This window comes from Eptesicus fuscus, chromosome 10 (genome assembly GCF_027574615.1).
Source record: "Eptesicus fuscus isolate TK198812 chromosome 10, DD_ASM_mEF_20220401, whole genome shotgun sequence".
Classification (NCBI taxonomy): domain Eukaryota; kingdom Metazoa; phylum Chordata; class Mammalia; order Chiroptera; family Vespertilionidae; genus Eptesicus; species Eptesicus fuscus.
In genome coordinates, this window is record NC_072482.1 from 78,205,170 (window position 1) to 78,226,693 (window position 21,524).

The 21,524-nt window shown below is 39.2% G+C and overlaps 1 protein-coding gene across 1 annotated transcript in view; it reads right to left on the reverse strand.

The window, feature by feature from the left end:
* Positions 1-15,558: 15,558 nt before the first annotated feature.
* TMEM200A (transmembrane protein 200A) overlaps positions 15,559-21,524 on the reverse strand; it is a 59,780-nt gene continuing 53,814 nt past the window's right edge. Inside the window, exon 2 of the mRNA XM_008138386.3 lies at positions 15,559-17,304. Coding sequence (XP_008136608.1) covers positions 15,813-17,288 — 1,476 coding nt within the window. The 5' untranslated portion in view covers positions 17,289-17,304 and the 3' untranslated portion in view covers positions 15,559-15,812. The remainder of the gene's footprint in view (positions 17,305-21,524) is intronic.

Consider the following 21,524-nt stretch of genomic DNA (forward strand, 5'->3'; position numbering starts at 1 on the left):
CCGAGTTTCTTTAGTCAGCAAAAACCCTTTGGATCTTAAAGCCTGGTAACCTGGAACCAAAGGACAGGTTGACTAAGAACAGATTTGTAATATAATTGTCTGAATGCAGATGAATAGTTGGAAGTTATGCACTGGTTTTCCAACATCAGCAATTAGAAATTTATGACTGAGGCTTAACATTTCAGGATTATTCTTCCATCAGATACCAGCCAGTGCTGTAGTGCAAAAATCAATATTACAGTTGCCACGGAAACTGGGATCACCTTGGAGAAGATTAATACCAATAGGGCTAACAGTGGAGGTTGCAATCGCATCATCTGGCCAAATTGCTCGTGTCCAAACAAAGAGCAACAAACACTTTTATGATGACACATAAGCCCAAATCCTCTTTTCTAGACCATGTTTAGAATTATCATCATGTGTTTTTCTCTCTGAGTAAAGAAGTCTCTTAGTAAACAGTTACATTTTTATTTACTAAACAACTTTTTACTTGCTCAGTTGTAGGGGAATTGAATGACTCAAGGAGAAGAAATGAAGGTTTGATGATAAAACACTTGGGAAAGGAAAACTTAAGAGCATGTTTATTTTATTTTTTTATTTTGCTATGAATCCTTATACTTTGAGAGTCTGGTAACTCTATGTTATTATAATCATCTTTGAGGTTTTAAATGTTTATGGCTTTTACAGAGATCGCCTTGATTGAGAGAGGTTTGCTAACCCATCAAATACATGGTATTATCAAGAAAGTCTATAATTGGGCAGGAAGAAAGTACTATTGCTTAAACAGAACAGTTCTTAATGGAATGTTGAGGCAATAAAAAAGTCTTTTGTTATCTGGCATGATTGGTTGGGGATTAGGCTGTCCTGGCTTTAAAAAACAATAAAATCATTATCAACAAGACTCTTCCAGTCACATATATTTCTCTCAGAAATTTTACTATCAGAGAGAGACATAATAATAGAAATAGTTATGCTTTTCAGTAAAGAGGGTTACATTATGAAAATATTATTAAAAATTGATAATGTGAAAGATGATTATTTTGATGGCTATAATCCATATACTATATATAAAACCCTAAGCAACTGGTTGACTGTTTGACTGGTCGCTATGATGCACACTGACCACCAGGAGCTGCCCCCTGGTGGTCAGTGTGCTCCCTCAGTGGGAGCGCCACTCAGCTGACCCATGGGCATCAGGGGCATCCGACGCCTGGCTCACGGCTGGCAAGCACAGCTGTAGCAGCACGAGCCTCTCCTGCCTCTGCGGCAGCGCTACCAAGCAGCCTGGCAGGCACAGCAGGCTTGGAGCGGCAAAGCGCCCAGCCTGGCTCGGGCTCCTCCCTGGCCGCCTGCCGCTGCACACACTAGTACATCCCTTGGGAGATGTTGGACTACAGGTTTCAGCCCAATCCTGCAGGCCAGGCTGAGGGACCCCACTGGCGCATGAATCCGTGCACCAGGCCTCTGGTTTATAATACTACTTCTGGACAAAGTGATGATACTATAGATGCATTAATGAGTAGCATGGCTTCTGTAGCAGAAAATCCCAGAAATCTCAGAGGTTTAATTCTATAAAAATTATTGCTCAATTCCAATCCAATTTTAACGGCCTACTGAGCAAGAGACCACAAATCTCATGAGCCTCCTTAGATCCAAAGAGAAGCACATAATAACACCTACAAAATCTTGCCAAAATACCTCAATGATCAGACAATCCATACATGGGACATGTGGGACAGAGAAACTTGGCAAATAACATCAGAGAGATGCAATCAGCTAAACCAGAATGTGGAAAATGATAGAAGACAAAGGTCTAACAAAGCAGTTTCAAGAAAAAGAAAATGGAAGAGGAAGCTAAATATTGAAACTTAAGAGGCATGTTAACCAACTATAATGTGTGGACCTTATTTATATTCAAATATAAAGAAACCAACAGAAAGAAATTATGAAACAATTGGGTAAACTTTAATACCAAGTATGTAATAGTATTAAAAATTAATATTTTTTTGGTGTGATAGTGGTGTTTTGACTAAATTAAAATGAAAGTAGACTCCTTTAGGGATAAATGTTGAAACAGTCGGGTGAGACCGTTACCTTTTTGTTTTTCAAATCTCTCAGCAACAACAGAGACTTTGCTAATTAGTATAATGATATTAGAAATGACTTTGCATTGCTAAAATTTGTGCCTTTCTAAAAACAAAATGGTTGTGGGAGATAGGCTTCCACTATGAAATCCGTGGTATTCAAGACAAGAAGAATGGCATCATCCCTACACTTGCATGAACAGATTTAAAGTCCTGGAATCCCTTTGATTTCATTCTTCATCTTTCATCTGCAGGGATGGTGCCTGCGGTTTTATTCCTAAATTGTCCTGTATCCAGACACTGGTTCAGAGGATTCTAATTGCATCTGCTAATTTCTGAATAACGGAATCCTGACTCTAGATCAGCAGCGAATCTGAAAGTATGTTTGTGGGACCTCTGGGGGCCCTCAAGATTTGAAAGAAGTTTGTGAGGTTAGAATTATTTTCCTAATAATAAGGCTATGTTTGCTTTTCTCACTTGCATTCTCTCAGGAGCGTAGGTGGAGTTGTCCAGAGGCTGCATGCTCTGTGAAAACACCATTATTCTGGCAGCTAGTGTGTTTAGGGACGTGTGTTTACTTTATAAAAGCTTATTTTCCAATAAAATAAATACCCATGGACATAAAACATAACAAAAACTTTTTGGAGTCTTTAATAAAATTTAAGAGCAAAAGATTCCTGAGCCCAAAAAGTTGAAGTTACTACTACTTTAGATGATCATGTCTACCTTGAATGAAACTGTCATACAAGATGTTGATGGGGTTCAGGACATGCTACCCCAAATATGGTACCTTGGCATATTGAATATCTTAAGCTGAAAAAGTTTGAGGACACAGAAAAAAACAGGAAGGTAACTTTGATCTCCCCCAACACTTGCCCTTCTCTCCTGAAAGCAAGAGCTAAGCTTGCCATGTGGAAAGGTACCCCCTCAGTACCAGGAGGCAGGGAGAAATCTTATCACCTGAGAGAAATGAGGGCCAAGAAGGCTGTAAAACAATCCCTGGTACTTCCTCACCATTTACTACTCCTAACCCAAACCCCTTTGTCTTGTCAACTCTTCACAAATTTGTTGTTTGTCTAAAAGATAGAAATCCTTCTTGTTCTAGTCAATTCTACAGGTCTTTATTCTCTTGTGAAGACTCCCATGTACATATACAAATTTAATGAAATTTGTATACTTTTCTCCTGTCAATCTGTCTTTGTCAGTTTCATTTTTAGACCCCATCAGAGATTCAAAGAGGTTCGAAGAAAACTGTTTCCTCCTCTAGAGTGTACTAGGAGCTTATAAATTTTTGGAGAATTATAACTTTACCCAGCTTACAGAACAAACTGTTTTTCTCCTACTTTCTAATAAGGGTCTTCATTGTCCCAGAATTTGGTAGGAAATTTGCCTTCGTTACAACCTTGGTAGCAAGGTAAGAGACTAGCTTAATACTCACCAATAATTAAGTCACTGATTTGTAATCGTTGGTATTATAACCCTATATAATAAAGAGGTAATATGCAAATTGACCCTCAGACCATAACACTGTCACAAGATGGCGGTGTGCACAGCGGAGGCTGGGTTCCTGTAACACAAGATGGCTGTGCCCACAGCGGAGGCGGGGTTCCCATAACGAGCCGTAACGAGCTGTCAGCAGGGACCTGAGGCTGCGTGGTGCCGGTCCAGAGCAGGGCACCTGAGGCTGCACCCCCCACCTGCCCTGCAGGGCTTGACAAGGGACCTCAGGCTGTGCCCCCCACCCAGCGAGGCTTGATGGGGGGCCTCAGGCCACACCCTTTGCCCAGCAGGGCTTGATGGGGGATTTCAGACCACGGACCCTGCCTGGCGCCAGGCCGGGGGACCTGAGGCCATGCCCCCCACCCAGCGGGGCTTGACGGGGGACCTGAGGCTGCACCCCCTGCCTGGCAGGGCTTAGCGGGGGTGGGGCCGACCGAATCTGGATCTCACCCAATGCGGGTGGGGCCGGCTGGGTCTGGGTCTCGCGAGATTTCAAGGTGCATGCAGGTTGGTGAGGACTTGACTCTGGGTCCCCCGGCACACCCCAGACTCTGACAGGAGGAAGATTTTCATATACATTTTACTAATTTTCTTTCATCTCTGACACTTCTATTATAGAGAAAGAGCAAATAGCAATATTAAAATATTTCCTCTAGTTAATTCCCTTTTAATGTGCATGAATTTTGTGCACCAGGCCACTAGTCAGTAATAATTAAAAAAACCTTAATGGTTATTTGTGCCCACATTGGCTTAGGTCACTTTGTACCAGTAATGCAAACCATAAAGCATATGTGCTCAGGAGACTTGACATAGAGGGTTAGGAAGCTGGAAGAGGAGTAAGACTAGGGTATGAGAAAACAGAATGGAATCCAAATTCAGGCAGAGAAGAGAGCAGGAGTTGTTGTGGGGAGGGCTGGTATGGAGGGAATATAAAGGACTCACATGTAGAAGCCCTAGGTCCCAGATAAAGCAGGAGATATGGGACTTAGAGTCCTCCATTCCCAGCAGTTTCTAAAATAGTTCTCTGACAACTAAGGGAGTTTTCAGAATAGTAGAGCCTGCAGAAATATAAATTCTCCATATCCACCTGCTTGCAAAGAGAACAAAAATATTCACTCCATAGTTAGAGATAGAAGGCTTAAAATCAAAGTGTAATCAATTATTCAATTAACAAACAGGAATGATTAATTTAAAAAATTTATTTTTTATTGATTTCAGAGAAGAAGGAAGAGGGAGAGAGAGATAGAAATATCAATGATGAGAGAGAATCATTGATCAGTTGCCTCCTACATGCCCCCTACTGGGGATTGAGCTCACAACCCAGCATGTGCCCTCGACCGGAATCAAACCCGGGACCCTTCAGTCCGCAGGCTGACACTCTAACCACTGAGCACACCAGCTAGGACAGGAATGATTATTTTAGATCTTTTCCTCTTGGGAGCTCAAGGGATGGAGTAAGTTGCTCCCAAAGAGCCATGTGTAGAGATAGGAAGATTCAAAATTTCCTTAGGATCTCCCCTGGCTGGGTCAAGTACTCATTGCCTGGGTGCTTTTTCAAGTGTAGGAAAGGATATGAGCCACTCTGTTCCTCAAGTTTTGGAAGACTTTTTCTTTTTCCTTTTTTTAATAATGATTTTAGTTCTGAAAAGGTCTATTTCTGAAAAAGCAAGAAACTTAGAATCACTCAAATCCATAAATCTATTCAATTATAGGTGACATGACTTAATACTTTTTAAGTTTTCTGGATCATCTCAGAAACAGCCTTTTCAAAACTATTTGCCTTTGGTCTTCCTGGCCTCATCCAGCCTCTTCATTCTGAATACACTGTTTCCACCTCCTCATCCCTCATGTCAGCTGGGGGTTCTGTGCATCCACACAGCAGAGAAGGCCAGAGAGGCAGGAGGGTCACCAGGCCAGAATGGGTGGTTTGTGTCCAGAAGGAGGTGTGAGATACAGGTCATAGCACAGTGACTATGCCCATGCAGGAACGGGTGCGGGGGAGGGTGGTTATTTGAGTTTTGCAAGCTGCTTAAAGGACAGACAATTTTTCATCTAGCTTTGTTTTTGCAGCACCTAATTCAATGCCTGGTACACAATGGCTCTCAAAAAGTGAATGTTATAGTGGCCACCTAAGGGTGGGAACATGAGGGACATTTCATTTTACAAGTTATTCAGGTCCATTTTGAAAGACACAGCTCTAGTAAGAAGCAGCATCATTGTCCAAATGAGGCAGGACCACATTCGGGGTCTAAGGTCTGCCTTGGGGAAGTGGGACAAGGAAAGAGTACGAGAAAAGAATAAACCAGAAATACTAACTCAGGCCCTGAGATGAAGAAGGCATGCCACTTGATCTAAGGCAGGGGCAGCTATCTGGGGGAATAATAGTCTAGGCAAAAAGGCACACACTGTAGAAAGCCTTAGGGCAGGAGGATTTCTGCTGTGTTTAATGAACAGCAAGAAAAGTGAATGGCGAGAGCTGAGTAAGGGGGAGAGTAATAGAAGAGGTTAGAGGGTAACAAGAGACAGATTATATAGGGTCTTGCTATGAAGACAGATTATATAGGGTCTTGCTATGGGTGGGAAGCCATTGCAAGGCTTGAGAAGAAGTGACATAATCAATCTAGATAAGACGTTGAGAATAGATTGCATGGAAATAAGGAGAGAAGAAGTAGGAAGGCTAGTTATGTGGGTATTTCAGAATTCCAGGTGAGATATGAAGAAGGACTGAATCAATGGAAGTGGTAAGAAATGTGAGGCTTGTGGATATATTTTGAAGGCAGAACCAACAGCATTTGCTGAAAGATTGGATACGGGATGTGAAAAAAAGTCTGGAGTCAATGATAATGCTAAGGTTTTGGACTGAACAATTGGAATTGCCATCAACTGAGAAAGGGAAGACTACAAATGCATCAAGTTGAAGGGAATGATCAGAGTTCAGTGTTTGATATATTAAATTTTATTTGTCTATTAGTCTTCCAAGTGGAAAAGACAAGAGTCTTGGATGAAGGGGAAAGTTTGGAAGTCATGGCATTAGTTTTAAAAGCCAATATACAATGAAATATTATTCAGCCCTAAAAAAATAAAATCTTGCCATTTGTGGCAACCTGGAGGGAACTCAAGGGCATTGTGCTAAGTGAAGTAAGTCAGACAGAAAAAGACAAATACTCTATGATCCCTCTTACATGTGGAATCTAAAATACCTATGATATTTAAGAGTTTTTTAAAAAATCTATTTTTCTACTCATTTAAAAAATTATAATGTCAGAATTACTTTTCATACTTAACTTGGAAGAGTGAATATTTGCATCTTAAGTATATATTTTCTCATTCTTCTGGTATCTGCTGTTAGCTCATACATGTAAAAGTTCATTAAGAGTAAGTTCTTATTTCAAATTTACATCTAGGAAATGAAAGTAATTTGCATGCTCAGGTAATATTGGAATTCCTGGGAGACTAGATAATGAGAAAAATGTGTTATACTAATCACAAGATCTTTGTAAATGAACTATAACCTGAGATTCACAAGTAGCAGTAACTGAAGATAATTATTTTGACTTATGGATAATTGTATCATTCATGAAATGGAATATCTGCTTCATTTCAAATAGGGCTTGGGCCTTTATATTAAAAGGCAAATATATGGGACAAAAAGATAATACAAAGTTTCAAAAAGGCCATTGACCAGCTCTACAAGTACCAAATTCCTTTTCATTTCAGAAGTAGCTTTTTGGTTTTTTTAATTTTTTTTAAACATAGAGTTTTTGAAATTATTTTTCTTGTTCATTCTAGGATCAAATAACCAAAAGTACCACCAGATTAATTACGCCTTTACCTTCCTGCAATTGGTTTATAAGCCAGTCCATGCCTTATAGTCCAATAAAACTTAAACATTTATAACCAGCCACATATGTTCTCCCTTTGTTATTATAGAGTATTTTACAAGCTGACCTATAAGTATAGCTCAATATAATATAGACTGTGTTTTTCACCATGAACTAAAAAGGACATTAACTGGATCAATATGCATTGGGAGTCCAATATGTACCAGCACTGTAATACTCTAAGGCATCTTGATGAATCAAGTCTGAAGTCTAGAAGAATAGAAATATTGAGAAGGGAGTCTATAGAGAATATGTTAAAATCAATTCCAGAATTTCCTAGACTTTCCAATGAATAAGTAATTCACTGACATACCTTCATTCTGACAATAACCTTCATTCTGACCAACAGTCGACTCTTGGTTGACTACGGCAACAGGAATGAGAGAACAAAGATAACACATGGTAAGCATGTACTTAGAAATACCACCACCACCCCCATTTCACGTTCTCGCATATTCTCTTTTCTTCCATTATGAGCCCATGCCAGTGTTACCATTATGTTGCAGAATGGTCAATAATAAATTTTACGTCTCCTTTAACCTATCAACCAGAGAACATAACCATAAAACTGTGTGAACAGAAGTAAATAATGAGATATATAAATTAAAGAAGTTGAAGTAGAAGAGCCTGAATGATCCACAGATTAAATACTAAATATTTAAATATTTGAGAGCAGACAATACTTTTAGGACTAGACTCTTTTGGTGTGATTTATAAACATAGAGTAATTTTGTATCAGAATTTCTTAGTGTCTATCATTGCCAGAACTCTAGAGTAAGAAAGGAGTGGCTTATATTAAATTGACTTTGTAAGTTGTCAAACATCTTGCTAGCCAGTATTAAACAATGTAGTGTTCACATGCCAAAGAGAATATATTTCACTTAAATTATTCATAAGAAAAATGTTTTCCTGTCTATTAAATGATAATGAGCATGTCATACTGTGATAATTAATTATAGCCCATATTGAATATGATTCAGGTTTTAAATGTTCTTCATAATTTTTGCTCATATATATTTTATTTGACCCTCTTAAAGGCCCTGAAATAGTAATAAAATATAATAACGAACTCAAAAAATGTATGATATTTCCTGAACTTTTCAGCTGGCTGAAAAGTTAATTTGACTTCTCAAGTTATGAACACTGTAAATGATAACACAAGGAAACACATTTGGAATTTTGAAATGCTTTAGGGAAAAATATATCTAATGAACACAGAAAATGTCCGAGTGCATAAAAAGAGTGACTTCATTTTTTTTAAATAACAACCTCTGAACAGCTTTGAGCTATTGATGACTCATTAGTTGACAACCTCAAATTCATGATTAATTCACTAACCTTTAGGGTGACTGACTGAAACTGAATAATAAACACTGGTAGTGTATTTTAAAATCAACTAAGAATATTTTTCACTGCTTTAGGGATTAAAAATTATGAGCTTGGTTTTATTCCCAAATAATGTATGAATAGAATGCCTTTTGCTGTGCATGGGTTTTCAATAAGCAGGAAAAACATGTCATTCTCTCTCCTCTATATCCCAAACCCACACCTCTTCATTCCCTCCTCATCATCTTCCTGCCTTCCTTCTAGTACATGTGGCTTATTGAATATGCATGTAAATGACTCATTTTAGTTCCATAGATCATCTTCAAAGATAATATAATGGCTCAGAAGAGCATGATGGCATAATTTTCATGGCAGTTACATAGTTAATATAATAAAACAAAGGAAACCAGTGCACAAAATGAATACTGAGAATTCCCATTTCAGACTATGCAACATCTCTAATGTCAGCCCCAGGTGTATCATCTCCTTCCCAGCCACCCTACACACTTCCAAGATGTGATGAAAATTTCAACACTGTTTTCCACCTGAAATTTTAGATACTTTTCTCTGTACCAGTTCTAATAAAGCCAAATTTATCCATTAGATTTTCAACATATTTTTATAACCCCCTTTTTAAAAACCTGGTTTGAGTTTCATTGATGTTGATACTAAGAATCAACAGTCCTGGATTCAGGTGCTGATTCTGTCACTAACATGTGTGTTCTACTAGGTGTCAACTGCAATTGCTTCTAAATTCTAGATTTTTATGTTTCTATTAGCAAGTGTCCAATCTTTTATACCACAAATACTGGGGTTTTGTCTAGATTATAAACAATTGCACTACTAACAAAATCTCTAAGTTTAATTTGTAGAATACACATATTCCTGGAGATACAATCTATACCATTTGATGAATGGAAAGACTTAGAGATTTATTAGAAATATCTTTGTGTTAAATGGTAAATTTATAGGAAAGGAGACAAAAATAAATCATTTCCTCAATCATTTCTATAATAAAACTACTGCACCAATCAGTAGAAAAGAAAAGTAGTAAGGGAATACATGAAATTTAAGATTACACAGTATAGTGAAAAACCAACTTGATGCTGTGAGAATGGCAAAATCCTATGTGTAGAGATTTCCTGTATCCTATATATCACTTATTTTCTCTAACACCTGTTAGCAAAAGAAGAAATATACCAAAGATGTGTTTCAATAATAGGAACTGACCTGCCGACATATAAAGGTTGAGTGACTTCATTCGCTCACTTCAATGAGCTCTGTTTTGGGGCAGGCCTGAATTTTAAGTTACTACCTCAAGATGGCATCAATGAGTAAAAGGCACCTCGATGAGGTTGGCCTTTTTTCCCTTGTGCTACAATCCCGGGAGAAACAGAATATAGAAAGAAACCAATGGAATTACTTCCGTTTGAATTCCAATCACAGAGGACTTGGATCATCATTAAAAAGGGATCTGATCCAATATCAAGGTTATATACCCTATTATTGATATAGAGTCTAAAGTAGGATTGCATATAGGATGGGAAAAGGGTAACAGAGTAATTCATTGAAAGTAAGAGTCAGGATAATCCATGTCTGGCTACTCTTTTGGTTCTTAGAGAACAAGTGGTTAAGATCACTGAACAATCTGAATACCACGGCTGTAGAATAACATCACTGGGATGGCCACAGCTTTAGTATGCAGGACACTATAGTTAAAGTTTTGGTAAACTGGCAAATTTTTAACTGTTTACTTAGCCTATTTTAGTCATTCATGGTATGTTTCAGTAAGCATGAAAATGGGTTAAATTTGGCCCAGCTGGCATGGATCAGTGGTTGAGCATCGACCTGTGAACGAGGAGGTCACAGTTTGATTCCCAGTCTGGGCATATGCCCAGGTTGCGGGCTCTATCCTTGTGTGGGATGTGCAGGAGTCGATCAATGATTCTTCTCATCATTGATGTTTCTATCTTTCCCTTCCTCTCTGAAATCAATGAAAAAAAAAAGGGGGGGGGGTTAAATTTGAACTGCTAAAACAAGTAATTAAAAATTTGTCTTTATTTAGCAAATTGTTAAATGCTAGTGTAATATCCATTTTGAGATAAAAAAATGTTTAACTTATATTACCACTGTGTCTTCTAAAATTATATAGATAGGAACATTCATTTGAGCCTGAAAGCTTTTACAACTGATTGATACTCTTTTTTTTTAATTTAAATTCTTTATTGTTTAAAGTATTACATAAGTCTCCTTTTTCCCCCATTGACCTCTCCCTCACCCCCTCACTGTCTGTGTCCATTGGTTATGCTCATATGCATGCATACAAGTATGATGGCTACTCTTAAACCAACTGTGGGCTTTTATATTTTTTATTATCTATCAAAATCAGTATTTCCTGCTTCAAAGAAGCTCTACCTCCTGTGTTTAAATTATTATGCTTACATTAAGATTATCAGTACTCAAGTTAATGTAAGTGAGCCACACATCCTGCTTTGGGCCACCTGCCATCAGCTGGTACGAATGCCTTTCACCTTGCTTACAAGTCTGCTGACAACTGTCTCACTGCTCTTTGGTTTGGGGGAATGTATTAGTTCCCTGTGGCTGCTGTAACAAATTACACAAACTTAGTGGACTAAAATAACATTTATTTTCTTACAGTTCTGGAGGCCAGAAGTCCAAAATCAGTTTCACTGAGCAAAAGTCAAGGTGTCGGCAGGGCTGGTTCCTTGTTGAGGCTCTGAGGGGAGAATCCATTCCTTACAACTAGACCTTTGCTCCTTGTATTTCTTTTTTTTTTTTTTTTAATATATTTTATTAATCTTCTACAGAGAGGAAGAGAGAGGGATAGAGAGTTAGAAACATCGATCAGCTGCCTCCTCCTGCACACCCCCCACTGGGGATGTGCCCGCAACCAAGGTACATGCCCTTGCCCTTGACCAGAATCGAACCTGTGACCCCTCAGTCCGCAGGCTGATGCTCTATCCACTGAGCCAAACCGGTCAGGGCGCTCCTTATATTTCTTGGTTCATGGCTCCTCCCTCCATTTTCAGGGCCAGGATCTTAGCATCATCCATTCTTTCTCTACTTTGGCCACATCATCTTCTTTGTAGTCAAATCTCCTGCTTCCTAATTATAAGGATCCTTGTGATTACATTGAGCCCACCTGAATAATCCAGGATAATCTCCCCTATCTCAGGATCCTTAATTTAGAGTTGGGAGTTCATTTTGCCACATAAGTAACATTCACAGGTTCCAGATTGTGGACTTGGGCATTTTTAGAGGCCTTTATTCATGCTACCATGGGGGATATACTTGGGATTGGGATGGGGACAAGGTGAAGATTGGAAAGTTCTTAGATGACACTTTCAGATAGTAGTATCACATATACTGTATATGTTGCATGCTCACTATATGCCATCCTGGGCATTCTCCTGGACCTTCTAGGAGCATCAACTCATTTAATGTATATCTGCTGAGGAGTGAGGCTGGCACTCCATTGCAACACACCAGTGGTCTTGCCTCAGTAGTTCTCAGCACCTCTGATGGGTCAGCACCCAAGACCCATGACCAGAAAGTAGGAGTCCGGTGCAAATTCTGGTCCTCCGGCTCCAACATCCATGAGTCTAACCAGTCTACTCTACCATAGCTTCTGCCCCTCATTTAAAAAGCAGACTGCTGTAGAGATAGTGACAGGCAAAGAGATCTTAATCCCAGGGCACCAAGAACCCTTTACCCTTAGAGGTAGCACTTTATAGTTTATGTTCTTACTCATCTAATTTCACGGTTGAAGAATCTAAAGGCTTGAAATTAAGAAATTAATTGAAATGGAATAAATTAAAATTGGAAGATTACGTGATTTACTCAAGGCTACACAGTGGAGGTGGTAAAGCCTTTGGGGCATGTTGTGCTCTTCTCACCTACTGCAGACTCAGGACACTCACTCAGCTCTGCCACTTCTCAATGGCACACCTCATGTTATGGGCTGAATTGTATCCTCACAAATGCCTATGTTGAAGTCTTAACCCCTGTACCTCAGAATGTAATATATTTGGAGATAGGTAGGGCCTTTAAAAATGGTGATTAAGGTGAAAAGAGGCCTATAGGATGGGGCCCTAATCTAATGTGACTGGTGTCCTCATAAGAAGGAAGGAGACACCAGAGATACTGATGCACAAAGGCAAGGCTGTGTGAGAACTCAGAAGACTCCCATCCACAAGCCTAAGAGAGGCCTCAGGAGAACCAAACACCTTGATCTTAGACTTCTAGCCTGCAGATCTGTAAGAAAGTAAATTTCTATTGTTTAAGCCACCACCAGCCTGTGGTATTTTGTTATGGCAGCCCTAACAAACCAACACAGCCCAAGATAGGCCACAAGCCTTAGAAACTCTTTGGCCTGGCAGAAGTCAGCTCATGATTCAGATTCCTAAGGTTTCCCACAAGAAGAAATGGGGTTTCTGAACAATTTTCACTATTTATAAAAGCCTAAGGGAAATGCACAAAATAGTCTAATTAAAATTCCAATACAGTAACATCAATGATTTAATATTCATCTGAAGCTTTACTTATAGCATGTTCCTTTAATCTAAAATTAGGTTATTTATCATTTAGTAAACTTGATTTGTTTGGTAAATGAAGGACTCCGGTTTGTTGACAGAGAGAGGTTGAACAGGAATCACTGCTTTAAGCCCCAATTCTCTCATTTGGATCCTCCAAGACCCATGCTGTTTAATCCTCTTCAAATTCTTAAAGCTCTTTTAGGGATGAACTGAGCAAATTATATGGCTTTAGTCATTTGTCACATCAGGGGTGTTGAGAGCCATTGTTTTGAAATCTGTATCACTGACATTTGCTAGATAATATATGTCTGGTTATTTTTCTGAGAGTTGAACTTCTAAGTGAAAATGATCCTAAGTGTATTAGTCAGGATTCTCCAGAGAAACTGAACCGATAGGATATAGATAGAAAGAGAATAAATAGATGACAGATAGATAGATAGATAGATAGATAATTATTATAAGAGATTGGCTCATGTGATTATGGAGGCCAACAGGTTCCACAACCTGCAATCTGAAAGCTGGAAGCCTAGGAAAGCAGGTATATAATTCCAGTCCAAACCTGAAGGTCTGAGAACCAGGGGAGTCAATGGTACACACCCAAGTCCAAGGGTAGGAGTATATGGATGTCCCAGGTCATGCATAAATTTGCCCTTTCTCTGCCTTTTTGTTCTATTCAGTCCCTCAACAGATTGTATCATGTTGACCTGAATTGGTAAGGACAATCTTCTTTACTCATTCACTGATGCAAATGCTAGTCTCTTCCGGAAACACACCTCGAAATGTGGGCATCCCTTAGCTCAGTCAAGATGGCACATAAAATTAACCATCACACCAAGGGAACAAAATATGAAAATAGCCTAATTAAATAGGTGAATGGAACTAGGATCTCTAATCTAACAGAGGCAAAATAAAAAAGCCACAGCAACCAATACATGTACAAGAGTATCAACAACCTGCTATAGAATGTGTCTGAAAATTTGAAAAACAGTACTTTAAACAGAATTTTTTTTATTTAAAAAATTATAGCAAATGTATGAAGAACACAAATTTCTATTAAGAACAGAAGTTTATTAAATGTTTTATAGTAAAATATCGAGCCTACTTTATTGCAATACACAGGTTTGATGTTCTAACAAGTAACACTATACCTCAAGTTAATGATGAAACTGCAGGAACCTGCAAAGGTATCTTCCTTTTCTTCTTCCACAACTGCAATACTGATATTCAGAAATGTTTAGGCATAGGGGAAAACCTGTCAAGTTTCCTGAGTATTCCATTAAACAATTCTTAAAATTATATATTACTTCAATGGAAAACGTAAAAATTTTCTGGTGGAAACAACCATTTTAATAATTATTATCTTTGATAACAGAACCACAATCCCCAAAATGTATTATACCATAAGAAAGTCTTTGGAGTCATCATAAGGCTTTCCAGCACAAGATAAATTTCAAGGCAATTTATCAAGGACTGAATTTTCTTAAACCACCAAGAAAGTGATATGTGAAGATAAAAATAAATGTCAAGGTTAGCTGATTGTTTTCCAAATAATAGGACCTAAAAAATATTGGGGGGAAATAAGGATGTGAGAATGAGTGGATACTGGATGATAATAGAGATGATTAGTAAAAGGTACTGAGACTAGTTAGCATTAACTAGCATATAATATATTTTCATTCATTAGTCAACGTTTTCTTCATGTATATTATTATTTTAAGGTAGCATTACTAAACACTTAATTGGTCCATTCATTTTTCAAGTCGGTTGCAAAGAAATTTCTATACTGGATGTCTAAAGTTATAGCTAATAACATTTTCATTATCTACCACTAAAACTATCTCACATTCTCAGCCATGCCTCTTGAACACATGGTTTCTTGATAAAATATCACTAAAATAGAACTGAGGTTGAAAAATTACCTACCTACCAACTTAACCAATTCATATCAATTAGCTCACACAGAATTAAAACAATTCATATCATTTGGCTCTCACAGAAGCCAGATGTTTTTCCTTTTAAGTAGTCTAATCAATCCCGCATAAAAGCAATTATTCAGAAAAGCACACCTAAGATTTGCACTCCTACTCATTTACAAGTATATATTGAGGCTTTGGCCTGAATTTGGTACTTCTAGTCCACACTTTGGTTCCCTACCTTTTCCAAACTGGACCCTTTATTTTATGAATATGACCTTCAACAAGAACATGAAAGTAAAGAAAATAAACTTTAATTCAGATCATGCTTTCAAAGGAATGGAAAAAATAAAATCATATATGATAATATAGAGTACTGCAATCTTAGTAACCCAAACATGTAACTATCTCCATTACAGAATTAAGCAGCCAGGTCAGACACACTACAAACCATTTGATTAAAAATGCTTATAACCAATGCTTTAACAAGGAAACACTGATGAAAATAGTTTTAAAATATACAGCCTTGTAAAATTATATATTTTTTTAACATTAAAACCTTGTTTCAGAAGTTCCCCGCTTTAGGTTGTTACTCAAAAACTCATCATGTTCAAAACTCAAATTATTGTGAGATCTTGAGATCATAAGAAGCTTCTCCTTATTGGTAAAGTCTTTTTTGATTGCAGTTGGGGGCACAAGCAACCTCTCCATCGGGTCCTCTTTGTTCTCCAGTTTCATATATCCTTTGCTGTTGCTTCGATCCAACCGAGGCCAACTTGGATGTTTCCGTTGTTCTGCCTGAACAGTTAGGGTGGAGCGACCTCGGTCTAAGTCTAGGGATTTTGAATGTGATGAGAGCACATGCAAGGATGTGTTGGACCCAAACTGTCTTCTAGCAGCCCCAGGAGACAAGAGCTGCCCAGCCCCAGGTCCAAGGGCCACAGAGGACTTGTACTGACTAGACAATGACTCCCCAATGGAATTATTCCGAGGGAGCATCATGCTGACTGGCTGGAAGGACTCATTGGTGTTAGGCAAAGGGACCACAAGGGAATCCATAGACAAATTCCTCGACCTACTTTTGAGGTTCTCAGCATCCTCGGTGATGTTATCTATACTGGGCTCATCAATAACACAGTTATTAAGTTTGATCACAGGCAATGTAAAAGCACTGATGGATGACGACACAATTGACTTGGTTTCACATTTCTTAGAGCCACCGGTCTTATCATCAGTTGTCTTGGAAGGAGATGGATACAGGCCAAAGACAGAGACAGAGCTGTCAGAGAGCAAAGGTGGCATAAGATGCCCCAAACTCTTATTTTCATTTAGCACAAGCTCATCCTCTTCGACAGAGCTGTCCATCCGAAAACTGCTCCTAAAACCCGAGAAAGAGGAAATGGTATTCGCTGCCAGTCTCGAGGCACAGGAGCTCCCATTCTGTTTTACTTCAGTTTCTCCTATCAGACCCGTGTAGATGCCATTCATATGCTTTTGCTCCTTGATTCTTAGCGTGTGGATGTCGATGACTGTGGAATAGATGTCCCTCATGTGTATGATTTTGGTTTCTTTGTCACGGTTCTCATGAAGAATGGCATTAGCACAAATGAAAATGAAAATGCCAATCCCCATTGTGAAAGGGCCAAGCATTTTCATCTTATCAGAATGTAAATGCTGCTCAAAGAAGCGAACCACCACGCCACTTTGGTTCCGAATGACCTGAGTTGCGTTTGTGGACAATGTTGTCTCAGCGTCGATGAAATGTTCTTTTTGGGGCCAATACCCAAGGACTGCCATTGCAATTCCAACAATGGAGATAAGCACTCCTAAAATGAGGAAAAAACCAGAGGGGGAATAAAGCCGGATTTTGCCTCGAACAACCACGACATCAGCCCTTGGCCGACGCCTGACTGGTTTCTTCTCCTGGGCAGCAGGCGATGGGCTGAGGCTGACATGATGCTGTGATCTGGCAGAGTCTTGCCTTTTCAAGGCGGCCAGGCCGGTTATCACTCCACCAGTGGCTATCATAGCTCCGTCTTTTATTCTGAAAGGAAGGGGAAAAGATAATCATCTCAATATGTTTAGGGGTGTGCTCATCAATTCAACCATTGTTTGTATATTTTTGTTGTTTCATATAATGAAATGGGGCAGAAGAATAGCTTTTTAATTGGCATAATTTGCGTAGAAGTTTTATTATTGACTAAAGTAAAATCCTGGAGATTTCCCTTTTTTTGGCTGAATTAGTGTTTTTATTATTAATGAAGTGTAAGCTCAAGGTATATTTTGCTTCAATAATTTTACTACTTATCATACAAAATAGTCCCCTGGTGATAATCATACCCTGGTAAGTCTCTCTCTCACACACACTATCCTCATTATCGGTGTTATTTTACAGAAATGGAAAAATCCAGAATACTTAATAAAACAAACCCTAGACTTAAAAGACTATGTCCCACTCTTGTGAAAAGTCACCAAAGAACTCCTAAACTCCAACATTAAATTTCTCAATTCTCATCTTCCTTACTTCTCTGTTTCCATGAATATTACTGACCCCGCCTTTCTTGAAACTCCAGTCCAGTTTTTTATGTTCCTAAGTCTTCTGGCTCTTCCCTGACCTCACTATTCCCATTTTGGTTCCTCTTCCCTCATCTAAAAGTAGACCACCATCCCCTAAGGGCTCTGTCCTTGGCCATCTTCTCTTTATACTCTCCCTTGGCATTCCTATCTGCTCCTACACCTTCTACCATTTCCTCTATGCTAATGATTCCCAAGTCTCTATTTCAAACCATAGCCTGGGTTTCAGTTCCACATTTCCAGCTCCCCAGTGGGGGACACATACACATTCATGCACCACTAGCAAAGCTGAACTCACCTCCTACCAGCACTACTTAACTTTTTTAATCGTGTCAGTTCTCAGGCTTGACTCCCCAGAGTTATTATCATTTTTAACTCACCCCTTTCTTCTTCCTCTCATCTTCCAATCAGGTCCTAAATTCTAGGAATTTTCCTACACAATATCTCTCAATTCTACCCCTCCATTCCAACCTACTCTTCGCAGCCCAGAGCAACTCTTACAAACTCTTACTAGACCATTGTAATAACCTCCCAGCTGCTCTTCCAAACTCCAACTTCTCTTCCTCCACAATCAAGCTTACACACTGAAGGCAAATTAATTACCCTGAAACACAGCTCTGAACTTGTTTAAAGAGTGGAATAATGGATAAAATATTCTCCACCACCTACCCAAGTTTAATCTGGAATTTCAAACCCATGGAATTTAGCTTTATCTCCAACTGCACCCTTTCATTTACATAAAACTAAAACCCAACTATACTCCATATTATACCGTTTCTGAGACTTTGTTAATGTTTCTCATTCATCTAGAATTTCTTCCCACTCCCCCCAACTTCACATATTGGCATCTGGCTGGTCATCAGAGCTCTTCTTTCCACTTCCTTTATAAAGCCTTCTCTGAATGACTCGGCAAATCCCACGTGAGCTTTCATTCCTCAGAGCATTTCAGCAAGTTTTCTATGGCACTCACTGTATTATAATGTCAGTTCTTGCATGTCTGTGGTCAAACATCAAATTTAATTCACTTTTTTATCACCAGAAACATTCACTGTAGTACCTTGCACATAGCCAGTGTTCAAAAGCTATTTGCTAAAATGCTCAGTAAGGGAATAATTCTTCCCCTGAGATTTGCTGAATGGCCATAATATTAGTATACTAAATTTCCTCGTTAAAAAAACACACATAAAATTAAAACCAAAACAAACAGCAACGTTTCGTGAGTTGGTAAAGTATTTGTCATTATTTGCAATGAATAGTTCTCAGGCTGCCGAATCTGGCTGGTAGGATATGAAGGATATTTTAAGACCCACACGGTCTCTGGCAAATTTCTGAGAGGGTTTCTTCACAGCATCAAATCTTGTCTTGCAAAATCAAGCTATCCTTTTGAATTTCTATTTATGATTTCTGTTGTGCTTAAATAACAGCGTTGTGGATGGTATCTACAGTTTTAGATAGTTGAACAAGCTGGTTAGTAAATCCAGCCTGCAATGGAGTTATAACTAGGATTAAAATAGATTAATGTTCGAATACCAAACTATATTGTAACCCATAGCTCTAGTCTATTAAATTTATCAAAGTATACATATTACAGTTTAAAACTTCTCCCAAACCTTGGCTAAAACAAAACTTTGTGTCAGTTTATGTTTTCTTAAATCAAAACAATTATAAATGTTTGAATAAAACTCAGTTACTCCCATATGACAGGATAAGGATTTACTCTGAAATCCTTCAGAATAGAATGAAAACAAGGGCAAAAGGCTTTCATCTGGTTTAAAAACAACCACCGTGAATTATCATTCCATACAGATTCTTAATCCTCCCCCACTTGTTAAAACATTTTCTGCAGGCTGTGCCATTCTCCATTTCAGAGGCTGACCGAGGAAAGGGGGCTGAGAAAGAAAAATATATATATTCTGAAAGACAGATGGGAATAGTAAGGTGGAAAAGAGTGATGAGGGACCGAGTTCCTTTGTGAGCAAGCAAAGCAGGTTAGACCAGACATGAAGAAGTAGCAAGGGCAGTTTAAGAGGATAAACATTTATTAAAAATGAAAGGAGAGAAGATGCCTGGAGAAGTTTAGAAATAAAGGATCGAATTGGGGAAAATCAAAGCACCACACAGCTTCTTCAGCCAGTCTACCCTGGCCAGGTCTGGGCAGGGGTACCCCACTCCCAGGATTAGCAAACTCGGGTTTGGTCCGGGGGAGGGGGGGGGGGGGGGGCGGGGAGCCCTTGTCCTCTTAATTCCACTGGAGACAAATGAACACTAAGTGAATCTCTATTGTGATTCGGGCCCAGCCCTGAGGGGAAAGACAAGGTGTGCAAACTCAGGCACCACTTCAAAGAGCTAGTACATCTACCTAAAACAGAATGAGCTAACCCCTAGAATGAGAGGGACCTTTGCAACAGGCTTTAGGCAGACAAAAGCATTAACACTTAATAATCAAGTGAATAGCATTTCAGGGAAGGTCAAGAGAAAGAATAGCTGGATACCAGACCTCTGACCTGCCTTTAGCACACAGCTCAGCCCTGAGGGAGGAAACCAGGTAAGGCTAGAAAGGAAAGGAGGGCCAGGTCTTGGAAATTAAGAAGTGGCACTAATGCCGGATGTTCGGCGACATTTAATGCCTGTGGGTCTTAATCTGGCATCTAGAAGGGTTCAGGAATCTGGAGAAGGCTGTGCGTAGATTAAGTAAGAGTCCAGAGACGAAAGATAATTTTGAAAGGCATTAGGGGTCAGAGGAGCTGGCTGAAGAAACCAGGCTGTCCTTGTCTCAGGACCCTTACTTTTTATTAACACAATTTGTCCTAAGGCAAGGTGGAGATAATACACTTCAAAGGCCAGGGTTAGTCTACAGAGTTCATTGTCAGATTGGGGAATAGCCTATGGCTGTTCAGGTGTTTGGCCAGGAGGAGGCAATAACATGTAGATTAAGATGCCCTGAGCTGTCTGGCAGCAATCAATTTAATGCATCCCTTTCAGGTTTGGGGAAATGCCTTTAGCCATTCCAAACAGGTGATAACATATGTGACTCAGCCCTTGTTGAGTCCCCAAGTTCCATTAACCTTTTGATGAAACTCTTGCAATTATGACATGCTGAAACTGGCTTCCAGCATGGCACACCTAAATGCTTCAATTTTACACTCACATGCAATGGGGTTGGAGTAAGACACAAGTACTGTTGCCCTTATCTGAGGAAAATTAATCTCAATTTGTAGATGAAAGCAATCATGCAGGACTGGTTTTGGGAAGTAGCCTGAGGATGCTAAGGGCAGTTTTGCAATAAGAAGCCTAGTGAAACCATGCAACCTAGAGGGAGGAGAGGCACAGGCCACTGCTTCTTCAAACTGCAATATCCACTTGGTCCATACTATTCGGAATAAGCATAAAAGAGCCTAAATCTATCTTTTGATTTATGCTACAAAGCCACATCCCACACATTTATCACTTTGGGGGCGGGGGAGAGGGGGCATAGGGACCAGGTTAACTACAGTCTCATTATTATAACAAGTCAGCATTCTCCTCAGTTTTGATAATAACAATAATAGTAATGCTAGCTAACATACAAACACATAACACCTTATGGCCAGGCGCTGTTCTAAGCGCTTCAGGTATAAGCACCTGCTTATTCTCACAATTCTGGAAGTGGATATAATTGTTATGATCTCTATTTTGCAGAGGGGAAAACTG